The sequence below is a fragment of the Cheilinus undulatus genome, linkage group 15 (assembly GCF_018320785.1).
Source record: "Cheilinus undulatus linkage group 15, ASM1832078v1, whole genome shotgun sequence".
Classification (NCBI taxonomy): Eukaryota; Metazoa; Chordata; class Actinopteri; order Labriformes; family Labridae; genus Cheilinus; species Cheilinus undulatus.
The window spans coordinates 10,944,065-10,958,157 of NC_054879.1; the positions used below are offsets into that span (position 1 = coordinate 10,944,065).

The 14,093-nt window shown below is 38.1% G+C and overlaps 1 protein-coding gene across 1 annotated transcript; it reads left to right on the forward strand.

Annotated features, from left to right (window-relative positions):
* Positions 1-3,778: 3,778 nt before the first annotated feature.
* si:dkey-10c21.1 lies at positions 3,779-11,507 on the forward strand. The gene is made up of 6 exons (XM_041806590.1): positions 3,779-3,917; positions 7,334-7,370; positions 9,231-9,353; positions 9,476-9,610; positions 9,698-9,732; positions 11,073-11,507. The coding sequence occupies exons 2-6, from the start codon at positions 7,337-7,339 to the stop codon at positions 11,352-11,354; spliced, it is 609 nt and encodes a 202-aa protein (XP_041662524.1). The 5' UTR covers positions 3,779-3,917; positions 7,334-7,336; the 3' UTR covers positions 11,355-11,507.
* The last annotated feature ends 2,586 nt before the right edge of the window (positions 11,508-14,093 follow it).

Genomic DNA, 14,093 nt, shown 5'->3' on the forward strand with positions numbered 1-14,093 from the left:
ATTTTGGAAAATCATGCTCATTTATGCAGTCAGTAGTTGGTTGGATCTTCTTTTGCACAAATTACTGCATCTATGTGACGTGGCATTGAGCTCATCAGTCTGTGGCACTGCCGGGGTGTTATGAAGCCCGGGTTTCTCTGATATTATTGAGTATTGCTGAGTCTGGTGTATCTCATCTTACTCTTCACACACCTATAGATTCTCTACGGAGAGTCAGAACTGAGAATCCGAGGCACTCTGATGTAATAAAAATCCTTTATTAAACAGGGATATCTACACATAATGAGCAGATAAAAAACACGTTTAAGTGCAAAAGGAGCATCATGTGATGCAATCATGTGACCTTAGTGACCTTGTCATGTTTTTAGGCCATATTTGATATATCTTAATGTTTTTGTGGTGACCTCTGACCTTTCTCACTAGTCCTTTAATGCGGTGTTTATCATGAGCTAGTTATAGTACTACTGGTATGTGAGTTCCGTGCTTCATGACATGTGTTGTCAATGATTTGTTGTATTTTTAATGTTGTGGTGACCTTGGTCATGTATTTGTGTCAAATGATGCTCCTTTTGTACTTAAACATGTGTTTTTTATCTGCTCATTATGTCCTGTTGAAGACTCAAAACGCGTAGATATCCTTGTTCTCCTATAGAAGAACACCTGATTGTGACAGCATAGTTTTGGATACCTTTGACCCCATGTAGCACTCGCCCACCTTTTTTCTAAGTTTCTCCATTAATGTGCTTGGATACAGCACTCTGTGAACAACCAGCTTCTTTAGCAATGATGTTTTGTCTCTTACCCGCCTTGTGTAGGATGCAATGATCACCTTCTGGACATCTGTCGAGTCAGCAGTCTTCCCCATGATTGTGTAGGCTATTGATCCACACTGACAGACCATTTAAAGGCTCAGGAAACCTTTGCAGGTGTTTGAGTTAAATAATTGATTAGAGTGTGACTTCAAGAGTGAACTTCTTCAAAACATTGTAATTTTCTGAGATAGGGAATTTGGGATTTTATTAGCTGTAAGCCATAATCATCCAAGTTAAAAGAAATAAACACTTGAAATGTACCAGTCTATTTGTAATGAATCCATATATGAGTTTAACTTTTTGAATTGAATTACTGAAATCAACTTCTGATGATATTCTGATTTATTTACATGCACCTGTATGCTTTGATATAGCACTCTGAGAACAGCCTGAACTTTCAGCAGTGACCTTCTGTGGCTTATCCTACTTGTGGGGGATGTCAGTGATTGTCTGGAGTTTATATGTTGATTAGAGCTATTTTCAGGACTGAAATAACTGAAGAAATTTGACTCCCCACGGTGTTCTGATATTTTGAGATACTGTTCTTTTATTAGTGAGTTGTAAGGTATAATCATCAAGGTTAAAAGAAGATATTTCTCTCCATGTGTGATGAATCCATAATATATTGAAGTTTAACTCTCTGGATTACAATATGGGGAACATTTTTTTTTTTTTTTTACGATAACCTTATTTTAGAGATGCAACTGTATTTTTGATGAACACTGATCTGCTCATGTAAGCTGTGAGCCTGCTCATTGATGTTATGCTCCACATGTCACTCGGGCACTCTGTGCACTGCCTACATTTTAATTACAAGTTCTTTTTTCTTCTTGTTAACTCTCCCAAGCAGCTCAGCTAATTCCAACATGGCGCTAACCCGTGAACAGACTGTTAGCTGGAGCAGTCCATGAAGTCTACTTCTCTTTTAAGTTGGAACACACTACCTTCTTGTAAAAATACAGACTGTAGTCTAAGTCTCACTAGATTTATTTTATCTGAGAACATTTACAGACAAAATGACTCCAGCCATGGGGAAATGGTTAACTCAAAGGTTTTGCTGCATTTGCAGAGAAAGGTTGTGCAGATATACCGGAAAACAGGAAACTGGGCGTTAGAAGCACAACAGGAAACCCAACGCCCCCAAACACTCTCACATACACTGCTGAAATGAAACCAGTACCATACCACATTATTGCCTTTATTCCTAAAACCCAGGACAGCTTTCATCACTAGAGTTCAACAGTGACTGGCCTCTTTTTCTGCAACTGTGGTTTCCAGTGTAAGAACCTTCATTGAAATCCTCTGTGGTTAAACACATTTTAATGACACATTTGTGGGAGAAATCTCTGGTATTCAGTTTTTTTCAAACTCACAGCTGTAGAAGATGTTTTCACTTTTTTTTTTACTGGTTGAAGCCTGTTTAAATAATGCTTTATCCTGGCAAGTGTGTCTTTTTGTACATGTCATTATTATGTCTTTTATGACCACAGCATTTCTCCCGTTGCTCTTCAGTGTCTCTGGAACCTGGATGGTTTAACATTCAAGCCAATTATCAAATCCACAAAGGCAGCATAGATGGTATCATGACTGGGTGTGTTTATCCCCCCCCCCATTTCTGTCCATGATGTTCTGAAAGCTGTTTTTAAATTTGAGGGGTGACACAGCTCAGCTGAAAGTCTGGGGTTTAGCTACTCTGCTCAGCTAAGTGTAAAGGAAGGACTGCTTTAGCGATCCTAACATGACTGTATATTTGTTCTTCTAATGATGTCATTTGATTTCTTTGCGTTCCTTTTTTTGTGTGCATTGTCATGAAGTGACATTTTGTTCTAATAAAAGAGAACTGACCTGGTTGCATTTTTAGTCATTATTAACCTTTGCCTACACTATGTTAAATTACAACCCCACTTCCAAAACAGTTGGAGCACTAAAATGTTGATAAAAGCAGAATTAATTTGCAAACCCATTTTTACTCACAATAAAACATAAACTACAAATCAGATGCCATGTTTAGTATTGTGTAGCATCCCCCTGTCTTTAACGACAGTCTGTAGATGTCTGGGAAGTGAGGAGACCTGTTGTTCAAGTTTTGGGAGAGGAATGTTGTTCCATTCTTGTCTGATTTAGGACTCAAGCTGCTCACCAGTCAGCAGAGCAATCAAATATTAAATACCTTTTTTTATGCATATGTTTTTTTTCACATAGGCTTGTGCACTGAAATACAGAACTGTGAACTGTATAGAACCATACTATTATTACAGTGATAATTAACAAATAAATAAACCCCTTATTTGTCCAACCTCCCAGTTACCCTTCAACACAACCCCTGGACCACTTTTCACTCTTAGTTATTTCACAGTGTCACAGTCATTGTGGTTTTCAGAATTATTATGGCTGCTTGGGAGCAAGCTGATATTAGAGGATTCCAGGTCTGAGTTATGGAAGGTTTTCCACTAGGATGTTTCTCATCCTTTTCAAGTGGAGCATGTTAGTCAAGTGGAAATTCAAGACTTGAAAGTCCTTGTTGTCCATCATCAATATAACAAGAAAAGTCATTCCACTATACATCTCTGTCTCTCTCTCTGTCTTACTGACTGACCCCTGACAACACACCAACTAGCTGCCACACAAGTAATTAGGCTCAAAAACCTGTCCACTGTCCAGTACAGAAAAGAGGGTCTAAAAGAGATCACTTTGGTAAAAACTTAAACCTGTTCAAAGACAATGCTGAGCTGTAGAACTTATCAGGTCCTGTTTAAGTGGCTGCAAAAGCTGGAGAAACTAAAAATGCATAAAAAAAAAGTTCTGAGGAGGTGAAGGCAAACTTAACAAGGAACAGGTCACACTGAAACAAAATCAGACTGACGTGTCTGCGTACTCTTGCTATGTTTTAATGCAGGCTTACATCAGCTAACATATGCTTTTGTCTCCACCTCTCTCCGCCTCCTTCTCACTCCGTGGATAAAAACTGGATCAGGAAGAGCAGAATCACGTTAGTCTTCACGCGCGGCGCCTTGAGAGTTGGCGGGGAGAAAGTTTGTATCCTTTCAACACGTCATCTTTGAATCTGTACTTTTTTCAGCCGAGCGAAAACCCACAGCTAAAAAGGTAAGTCTTTATGTGGAGGTTGATGTACTTTTTTATAAACACTTCAGATGGGTCTAGTAATAGTACTTTTCTTGTAGTTTTAATTCGCCTACTTAAAGTTTTTTTTGCGGATGTAGGCCTATTAAATATGTCGGCTGAAGTGTGCAGTTTTGTGTCTAGATTTTTAGTCTTTTAGAGAAACAATTTGATCATTTTGTTTTGGGAGAATGAGGTAGGCCTACAGATAAAAAGGGAATCCCAATTATAAACAGAAAAATAATACAGATAAAGATGAATATCTAATTATAACTATATGAGTAGGGCCACATTTAAACCTGTGGTAACCTGTGTGGCAAACTTCCAGTACTTCCATAATCTTGCAAAGCAGATGGATACGCTCATTTCCTAGTTTTTCACAAATCCATGTGGCCTGTCAGGTTAGTATTTCCACAGACTCGGCTGAAAACACTTTCACTTTCGTTTCTGGATAATTACAGGTATTTCTTTACTGGGTGGATCCTGTTTAAACTATAACTTACATATGTCATCACAGCCTATGTCCCATTTAGCACTTCTTTCACTGCTTTTCAGTCCATCTGTCTTACCACTACAGGAATTTTAAGCTTTGCTCTCAATGTAAGGTAAGACGTTATGGCAGTATTTTAATCGAAAATAAGTTAAAGGTCAGTCAAAAGGGTTATATCTTTATGACACGCTTTGGCAATTAAGAGTTCACCAGAGAGACAACCTGGGGGGAGAGAACTGTCTCTTTGTCAAAGTAGGGTATGGGGTCTGCAGCCATGTTACACACCTGTTTCCTGATGCTGGATAGTTGGTCCCCATAATTCATTCTTCAGACTTCACTGTCCTTTGGAATATTTTTGTTCTGTTTGGTGGAAGGATATAAAACAGTTTCAATGTATGGTAAAAAAAACAGCGGTGGTGCATTTAACAAACCAGTGTAAAGTGCATGTGAAAAAAAAAACATTTTTAGTGAATGTTAACAAACCAAAGATGGTGAATGTCAACAAACCAGTGATATGGCATGTTAACAATCAAGTGATGGAGCATGTTGACAAACAAGTAGTGGTGCATGCTAACCAGCCTGTGATGGTGCAGGTAACAAACCAGTGTAAATGCATGCTCTTGAACCAGTGTAAGTGCACATAAATGAACCAGTCTTTGCGAGGTTAACAACCAGTGATGGTGTAAGGTGTACTGTTGCCCCTACCATTACATTACGGCTCCCCTTCCCCCCTTGAACGCTGAGTTAATTTTATTAAATTATATGTTCTATATAGCGCCAGATCACAATAGAAGTCATTTAAGGATACCTTTCCTATAGAGCAGGTCTCCACCTTGTCCCATTATTAAAGAAACTAAATAGCCTTATGTTATTAACGTTGGTTACATGAATGCATGAAAATCCTGCAATCCCCCGTATATAACGCTGCAAACTGACAAACCAGTGGGAAACATGGTTAAAATTAGCGACAGCTGGACTCATGTCCGCAACAACAGCGGCCCATTTGCAGGTCACCTGATGATTGTTTTATCATTTTAAAATCCATTCATCCGGGATCAATAAACTTCTGGACCATCCCTTTTGTCTTTTTATTCCTTGCGTGCATGTTTCTCAAAGGGCCTGATGCTATTGGCGACTTAAGGTCATTATTTACACTTTTAAATAAACCTCATCCATGTGCAGATTACGACAGAACCTCTTCAACCTTTATAAAGGTAGGATATTGACCAAAGAACACAGGCATAGAGACAACAGGAAGAGACGGAAATGTGTGTGGATAATAGTGAAGAGAGAGAAAATGAGTAGATAAAGTCAGTTTGGGACAAACAAGTTTTATCAGAAAGCACTTTACCAAAATTCATAATCTTACTTATTATATGAATTACAATAAACAGTTTACTAAAGAAGTATTTGGTTATTTATTTGTTAATTCATTGACAAGGACCACACTACAACAGAATGCGTTTAAAGGGTTAAATGAAGATTTATACGTTTTTGCTGTGAGACTGTTGTCTGTTGTGATGAAAGATGAGGGACGTGGGTACGTAGTCTTAGTCTAGTCTGGCAGATGCATGAAGGTGGCAGAGGGAGACTCAGGATGGATTTTAGGAAGAATCCCACTGCCATTTCTCCTTTGTTGATTAATGGACAGTATAAATACCTGGGGACTGTTGTGGATGACAGATTGAGCTCTGAGCCTCAGGTAGACGCTGTCTACAAGAAAATTAAGCAAAGATTGTATTTTTATCGCACGCTTAGGAATTTTAACATGGACAGTGTTTTTCTGGAAATGTTTTATTCTTGTTTTATTGAATCTGTTCTTACATTCTCTTTTATCTGTTTTTATGGTTCACTTAATTTAAAAAACAAAAACCGGCTGCTAGGCTTAGTTAAAACCTGCTCTAAAATTGCAGGCACTACTCTGAGTGGGCTGACTGACGTATTCAAACTCAGAACTCTTAAAAAAGCCCAGTCCATCCTTGGTGAACCAGACCATCCACTCTTTAAGGAGTTCGCACTGCTCCCTTCCAGACGCAGATATGTACTTCCATCATGCAAGACAAACAGACTGAAGAATTCTTTTATCCCGACTGCCATTAGTCTTTTAAATAGTTCAAGGTGAAATTTGCCCATGACATTTATTTTGATGCCATTGCCAGTGTTTTCTGTGTCTTTGAATGTTTCCTATGTGTATGAACTTTTATTTTATTCCTGTTGTGAGTGAAATTGCTTGTATGGTACTGCTGGCTGTGAAGCAAATTGCCCCTTGGGGATAATAAAGATATCCTTGATCCTTGATCCTTGATCTAGCTGAGACTTGGGTGAGGCAAATAGTTGAAGGAGGAGATTAATGAGTTAGAGAAGGGAGGGACGGTGGGCTGTGGACTCTCAGACAGATGGCAGGATGTGGGTTGGTGATGTTTAAGTAGGCTTGTCAGGTGATTGACGGTGTGGTTTTTTTGGTGTGGCCCTGCTCCCAAACTTAAGTTTATACATTAACTACATATCTTTCAGATGTCAGACTCATTTGCATGTGGGGAGGCGTTTTTGACAGCATAGGTAAACTTGACACTTAATATTGGTATGAGATACATTCCTTAAGTTACTCCTGATGTGGCAGGTAGGCAAAAAAGTTCATTTCCAACCCTGCCATACATACATGCATGCATACTTGAAGCGTTTGTGTCTGTGGTGCCCCCCCCCCAAAAAAAAAACAAAAGAAAAAAAAGAAAAAAATAACAGAAACCGAGGGGGAACAACTGTTGACATACCAGTGGTGGTGAATGTTAACAAATCAGTGGGAGGGGGTGCATTTTTTGTAACAACTCCAGCAGATCCACACAGAGCTTTCTTTTCTATCTACTGTACTTATCTTTATGTTTTACATTGTGCTATTACTGTCTCATTGCAGATCATGGATAAAGTGATGTCATTGGTGAAAAACCTTGGTATGTTGCTTTTACTTGATATGAATACATTCAGAGAGATTTTTTAATGAAAGATTGTAAAGCTTTGGAGACAGGGAAGTAATTCAGGACTTTGAATGTTTTACATCAAACCAGATTGTTTCAACCTTGACATGGAAGTTTAGCTCAGTAAAATTTGACTGAATACTTTTGAATTTCACTAGGATGTCCACTTTCTATTCTTTTTAGATTCCAAAGTTTGTTTTAGGAGTTAATGTTCTTTAGAATATTAATAATAATGTTCTGACTAAAAAGTCAATCAAAAGAAACTAAGAATAGATTAATTAAGACAAATAGAGTGAGTTTCATAGACACAAGGTACTGGATAATATTTAGATAAAAGTAGAATAAAAGCTCTACCAAAAGCCAACTTTAAAATATAATGTCTGTTTGTTTTTTAAAATGTCCAAATGATTTTGCTGCCGAAAAGGTGGGCTTTTCCATAAAAGTTAAAAGTTTTCTTACCTGAATTCTTGTGACCCTGTGGGACTTGTAAGCCCTGAGCATTCAGTTTTGTATATAGCACATAAGGCGGTAATGAATAGTTTCTTTGCAAACTTGGGGGCCCTTCATAAAGGCCATGTTTTGATCTGTTTATAACTATGCTAAGTGTTCAAAGTGTAAAAATATAATCATTCTTAATCCTTAAGCTACTTTTGTGTCCCAAAAGTTGTGAGATAGTCAGGCAAAAGGGTGGAAAAAACTCAGAGAGAAATGGCAGCAGGCAGGAATTAAAAAAGGCCTCAGTCTAAAGCCTGAACAAGCTGGGTCACATGCTTGTGTTTTGCTTGTTTCCACAAAGCGATCCAGTTTGGTTCAGTGCAGTTTTGCCACAGTTTAGCACATTAAACTCTGATTTTACCCGTGTTTCTCTAGCTGATGACCGTTTCAACCTTACTTGTTGTGACAGGAAAGCCAGCCCTTGTAAGAGATACAGGTCATTTGGCCCAGCTCAGTAGAGCTAGTTTCTGGGCTCTAGTGCAATGACTCTTCATGTGACACCAGCTTTGCTTTTTTAACAGGTGCTAGCAAAGAGTTGTGTCATAGCACAAGCTTGTTCGTGAATGGCTCAGCACCCCTCAGTCACTTGTCCCACAAAGTTTGTTTGGTTGAAAGTACATCATTGTTTCAATTAAAAGCATTTTGATGACAATTTGAGGATTTTTTAGATATTAAAGGGGCTCAGCTATCCTCTAAGCTTAGTTCAAGAGTCTTCTAGGCTTTTGTTTCTCCTCATCAGACTAGACCAAGCAAGACCCGAGGAGGTCTGCAGAACTAAGTATTTGTGATATTGATCACCACCAAGTCAGGCAAATTTGTTGAAAGGTGGTAAAAATCACTTTTGGAAAGTGTAGGGATCGTATTCAATGTCTGCAGAAATTTTCTGATGATATCCGCAGGGTAGAAATCCATTTAGAGCTATAAAGTACCACTTTCCTCTGTTCCTGTTCATTATGGTTGTCCCCCACTTCTGGAACCCAAAAAGACATTTGGATCATGTGACTGCAAACAAGCTATAAAGGAAATGAAGAATTTGGGTTTTATAGATGGGTGAAAATATTTAAAATCCCTTCTAAAGGTAACAGGCAGCCAGTGCAGTTGGGTAATTTGATCTCTTCTTTGTATTGGTTAAAATTGTGACTGTTGCATTCTGAGTCAACCGCAATTTTTTGAGCAACTTTCAGGAACGGTTTATGAAGAGTTTCAACAATGCAGACAGTTGTTAATAAAAGCATGTATTAACATTTCAGCATCAGACTAGTTAGGTTGAATATTGTGTTTATCTATTGATGAAAAAAAGAGGTTTCTGCTATTTTTAATGATTTTCAACCTTATTTTCAGCATCATCTGAGCCAACGGTGGACACTGATGATGGCAGTGTTGTCACTAACAGAGACATTAACATAAATTCCAAGTGCCTCAAGATGAAGATTGAAACAGAGAGTGATGATGTACGAAAACCTGGTAAGAGGTCGTGCTTTGCTTTGGAGGAATATAGATGCTTTCACTTCAAAAACATTATTTGATTCAGTCGTTTGAGCATTTTTAATGGTAATGATCTGAACTTGTCTTCTTTCCTTGTTCAGGGAATACAGCTGCACCAACCAACCAAACAGATTACACTGCTAAAGGCGGCAGTGTGATCTGCACTGATAAAATAACCGGGACCATTGATGAAGTTGATCTGTCAGTGTCTGTGAAAAAGCCAAAAGTAAGTCCAGGTAATACTAGTTAGACATTTGTAAGACAGAATTATGTGCTAAAAATGAGAGAGATGTAAGCTAACTCTTATTCTCCTCATGTCACAGCAAAAGTAGATGAGACAAAGGTTCCTTCTTCTCAGGTAAAGTAAGCACACATGTACATATGCACACATGCACAGTTAAAAGAGCCCAGGGGTTGTGTAAGGACCTGATCTGTTTGGGATGTCAGATCCATCTAGTGACATTACACAGTATGAATGCCTGTACATTAATGTGACGCAGGGCACACTGTTATTAGCTGAAAGTTGGAGGGTTTAAGGAAGTACTTTGCAAAACCTTAAAATAGAACATTTAATTAAAAATATCTTGATGTACAACACTGTGCAGAACTGTACGGCATGTTTGGGCCAGAAATGGAGTCTGAAGTAAGGAGTAGACATGGGGGGTAAGCTGCCTGAGGGCACCAATGACCAGGAATGAAGGCTGACCCAACCCCAGCAGTGCTCTGGATGTCTTTCCATATCCACAGGGGCATAGGAAAATAATCTGTTTAATAAAAACAAACAAACAAAAAAAACTCTAAACCTTTAGGACAGAGTAAAGCTAAGAAAATAATAATGATAATAATAATAATTATTATTGCAATTGACTGCAACTGTGGTGCGCATGTGTGTTTTCAGAAAGTGTCGTTTTGCACACAGACAGAGGTGGGGCAGTCTCAGTCTCTGTGTTGAAAAAGTTTTGCATTTCCACTTGAAAACGTTGTGTAAACAGGACCTGAAATAACACCCAGTTTATTAATTTCACTTTCACATTGTCTATATTTAGGGTTTGTAAGGTTTTTACTGGCCCCTCTTAACACTTTGGCCCAAGAAAGCTTTACCTATTTTCCCTTTATTGGCCGCCCTCACTATAACTATGGAAATTAAGGATTGCTCAGGCCATGAAAACTGTCAAAAATTCTCTATGTTGTACCTTTAAGTAAGAATTTTCAAAGATTTAAGCAAAATTATCAAGCACAAGTAAGTTTGTGACATAAAATAAAGCCTCCCTCAATGAAAATCTTATTTTCTTCACCAATTGCACATGTTAGCATCCAAAACTATAAACTATGCATTTAATTATTTTTAAATTATTAGGATTAGTATATCACTCCTGACACCGTGCCAAATTTCTGTCGATGCAAATGATTTTCGGGCCAAATTCGCCCCTGCATATGTCCGTTTCAGAAAGACATTAAATCTCTGCTGATAAAAGTAACCTTTAAATTACTGCATCTTTTATGGCTCAACTAACATTTTTAGAAATATCTTTGAACACTAAATTCTATCTGATGAGGCGTTCTGATGGGCCAAAACCAGAGAACAGTTTTTAAAGTATAAACATCTGCAGTTACCATGGCTTTGTCATAAGTAGCAAGGAGAAACATGGTCCATGTGCTTCTAATATACTTTATTAAAATAGCTGCTGTCTCTTGCAGGGCACTGCTGTGGCATTCATCCTTGAACACAAGTTGGAGCTCATCGACTGCCTGAGGGCTGACCACTCCTTCATTCTGCAGCATGTGCATGCCAAACACATCATCACAGACAGACAATACCAGAACATTAAGCATATCTACCAGCCAGAGAAAGCTGTTACTGAGCTCATTGATACAGTGATCGGTAAAGGTGAAGAATCTTGCTCTCTTTTTCTTCAGGTTCTCAAAGAGCCTGATGTTTTTAGCACATATCCACGACTCAGAGAAATAAAGTATGATTAGCAATAATTCAATCAAATTTCAGTAGACAGCTTTATATTTGAACTATGGTGCAAGTTTATGAAATTTAAACATTATGCCAAATTTAAACATTAAAACCTGTCTGTGTTCATGTTTTTGTAACAGCCAAATTTTATAAATAAAAATTTCAAATCATTTGTTGTTATCCTTTCTCTTTTTAAGATCCACTTAAAAGCACCACACCGTACATGGTTTTCCTTTTTTTGGGGGGGGTGGGGGGTATCTAACCAATCCGATCCTATTATTATAAAAGGAGAGTAATCGATTTAAAAATGAGACGAGACTCATAGCCAACATTTCTCAGTTGGTTTTAATGCATTCATGGCCTTAAATGACTCATTTGAGCTATGTGGCTCCTGAGTTTATGAGAGAAATCTTTATAATATTTGATCAGTAATGACCCATGAGGCTGATTTCCACTGCTAAACAAGCTACACGTGAACAAAATTGTTGGAACCCTTCCATTAAAAATAGAAAAACCCACAGTAGTTACAGGAATAAATTCAAACTGTCAAAAGTAACAATAAATAACAAATTTTAGAAAATTACCTGTTGATAGTCAGACATTGCTTTTGAACTGTGGTTCAACAGAATCAATAAAAAAAAAATTATGAAAATAGCCTGAAAACTTTAATACTTTTGTAATTTTCAAATAATTTCAGAAACCATTGTCAAACAGAAAAGAGCAATACAATTGTCCATTTAAACTTTTTTTGACCAGCCACATAAATAAGTGCAGGAATGTGAGTTGTTAACATCTCAGCCACCAGGGGTCACGATTGCACAAGTTAAGTTTATACATTTTTTACAGGCTTTATAAGTCCATACAAACACAATCCAAAGTCCCTTTGAGTTAAATTTATAAAACAACAGCAATGATACCTACCAACCAAGCTTTAGGGATTTTTTTGTCTCATTATTTGTACATAGTCTGATTAAACCAGCTTTTTAGGTATGCTATGAAATATCAAATATCATTACAAGGGCTTTCAAATGATTACTTCTAAATTAAATTCAGTCTAAACAGTAGGAAGTAAATCTTACTCTTAATCAAAATGTAGTGTATCTTACTATATGATATTAACTTTTAGATTTATAACATAAATAAGAGCTGCACTGCTACACCAATGTGGTCTGAAATCATGACTTTGTGCAGTGGTTCTCAACCTTATTCTTTAGAGCCCTCCTTACCTTATCTGTAAAAACGGTGAGCCTAACCGGGATGAATACAGAGAAATAAGATGGATTTCCAACAATACTTAACATAAACTTTAATTGCTGTCAGTGATTAAATCCCTATTGAATAAGCCTGTACACACCTTGGCTGCCAGTGGTACAGGCTTAGCCCCGCTGCCTCTCCCAAGAGGGTTCAAATCTTGGTCAGATGAGTTTGCAAGTTCCATCTGGGTGCTTTGGCTGCTTACAACAGATCAATAACATACCTGTTAGGTTAATTGGTTACTCTAAATTACCTATCGTTGTGAGTGTTAACATGCCAGAGTGATCGCCTCTACATGTCAGCCCTGTCATGGACTGGCAGCCAGTCCAGAGTTTACTCTGCCTCTCTCCCAATGACAGCCAGAAGGCTCCAACCCACATGATCCAAAATCATCCAGATGTGCTTCATTGTTTTAGGTCATATGCAAATCTATTTTTGACAACCTTAGAGCAGACATAACCTCACACCTCCTGGAAATCGTTGGAGCCCACCCTAGGGAAACCCTGTACTCAGGCTGGGAACCAATAACTCAGAGGTAGGAGGCAGATTCAGAGTGCTTATTCTGTCAAATGCAATGCCAAATACTGTTAGATGAATTATGATGGAGTGCATGTACAAAATGACTCACTGAAGTCCAATGATCCCCGGTTAATGCAACGACATCTGCACTTTTCAAGAGTTCACATTTAATTGCTTTCTCTGTTTATGTAAGACTACCAATTCAGAAACTGTTCATTGCTTTATTCCTTTACTTCCTCTTTGTACTGGGTACGTACTTCCTATTCTGATAGAAACCCAAATTTATCTTAAAACAAAAAAAAGAAGCTTCTTGCTTTAGAAAGGACTTGCTAAGAAGCCCAAAAAGTATATCTGATAATGATAATGATATCAGAGGGTGTGTATTACTTTTAATTTTTCTTTATGCCAGGCTTTTAGAGTGAAATGATACTTGTAAAACAGAGTAGTGTGTTTATTTTCCATCACTTTGAGAGCAGAGAGATGCTACTGATTAGTATAGTTGCTGTAACACTATGGTAATCAAACTATGTTGCATTATTATTACCATAACTTTGATTTAATCTGAAATAATCTGGCTTAACCTTTAGCTGACACCAGGTCAGTGTGGGTTTAATCAATCCAGGAATAGTCTAACCAGACCACACAGTGTTAATGTATGAACACTTGACCACAGCTGCTTCTGCTCTTGTTATGTAAAATCAAAATGGATATGAGGACCCTCTCTCAGCCCCTCTGTCTCTTTGGCTGTTGACCAAGAAGCTGTGGAAGTGTGGAGTAAGAGCACAGAGGAAAGGTGGCTGAAGGGTCCCTCTGGAATGGAAACAGTCTGACGCACTTGGTAGATCATAAAACTGCAGCGGGATTAACGCGAGCCTATGGGGGACAGAGAATGACAAACACACTTACACCTCATCCGATCTGTGCATGATTCACTACCACACATTTCTCCACTATTTTTACGAACCGTATCTCCTGAGGCCGAG

Excerpts from the sequence above, each read along its gene's own strand:
- si:dkey-10c21.1 (XM_041806590.1), top strand. The coding sequence starts at position 7,337 with ATGGATAAAGTGATGTCATTGGTGAAAAACCTTG. Across the intron at positions 9,354-9,475 it reads TGATGATGTACGAAAACCTG|GGAATACAGCTGCACCAACC; the intron begins GTAAGAGGTCGT and ends TTCCTTGTTCAG. Across the intron at positions 9,611-9,697 it reads AAAGCCAAAAGTAAGTCCAG|CAAAAGTAGATGAGACAAAG; the intron begins GTAATACTAGTT and ends CTCATGTCACAG.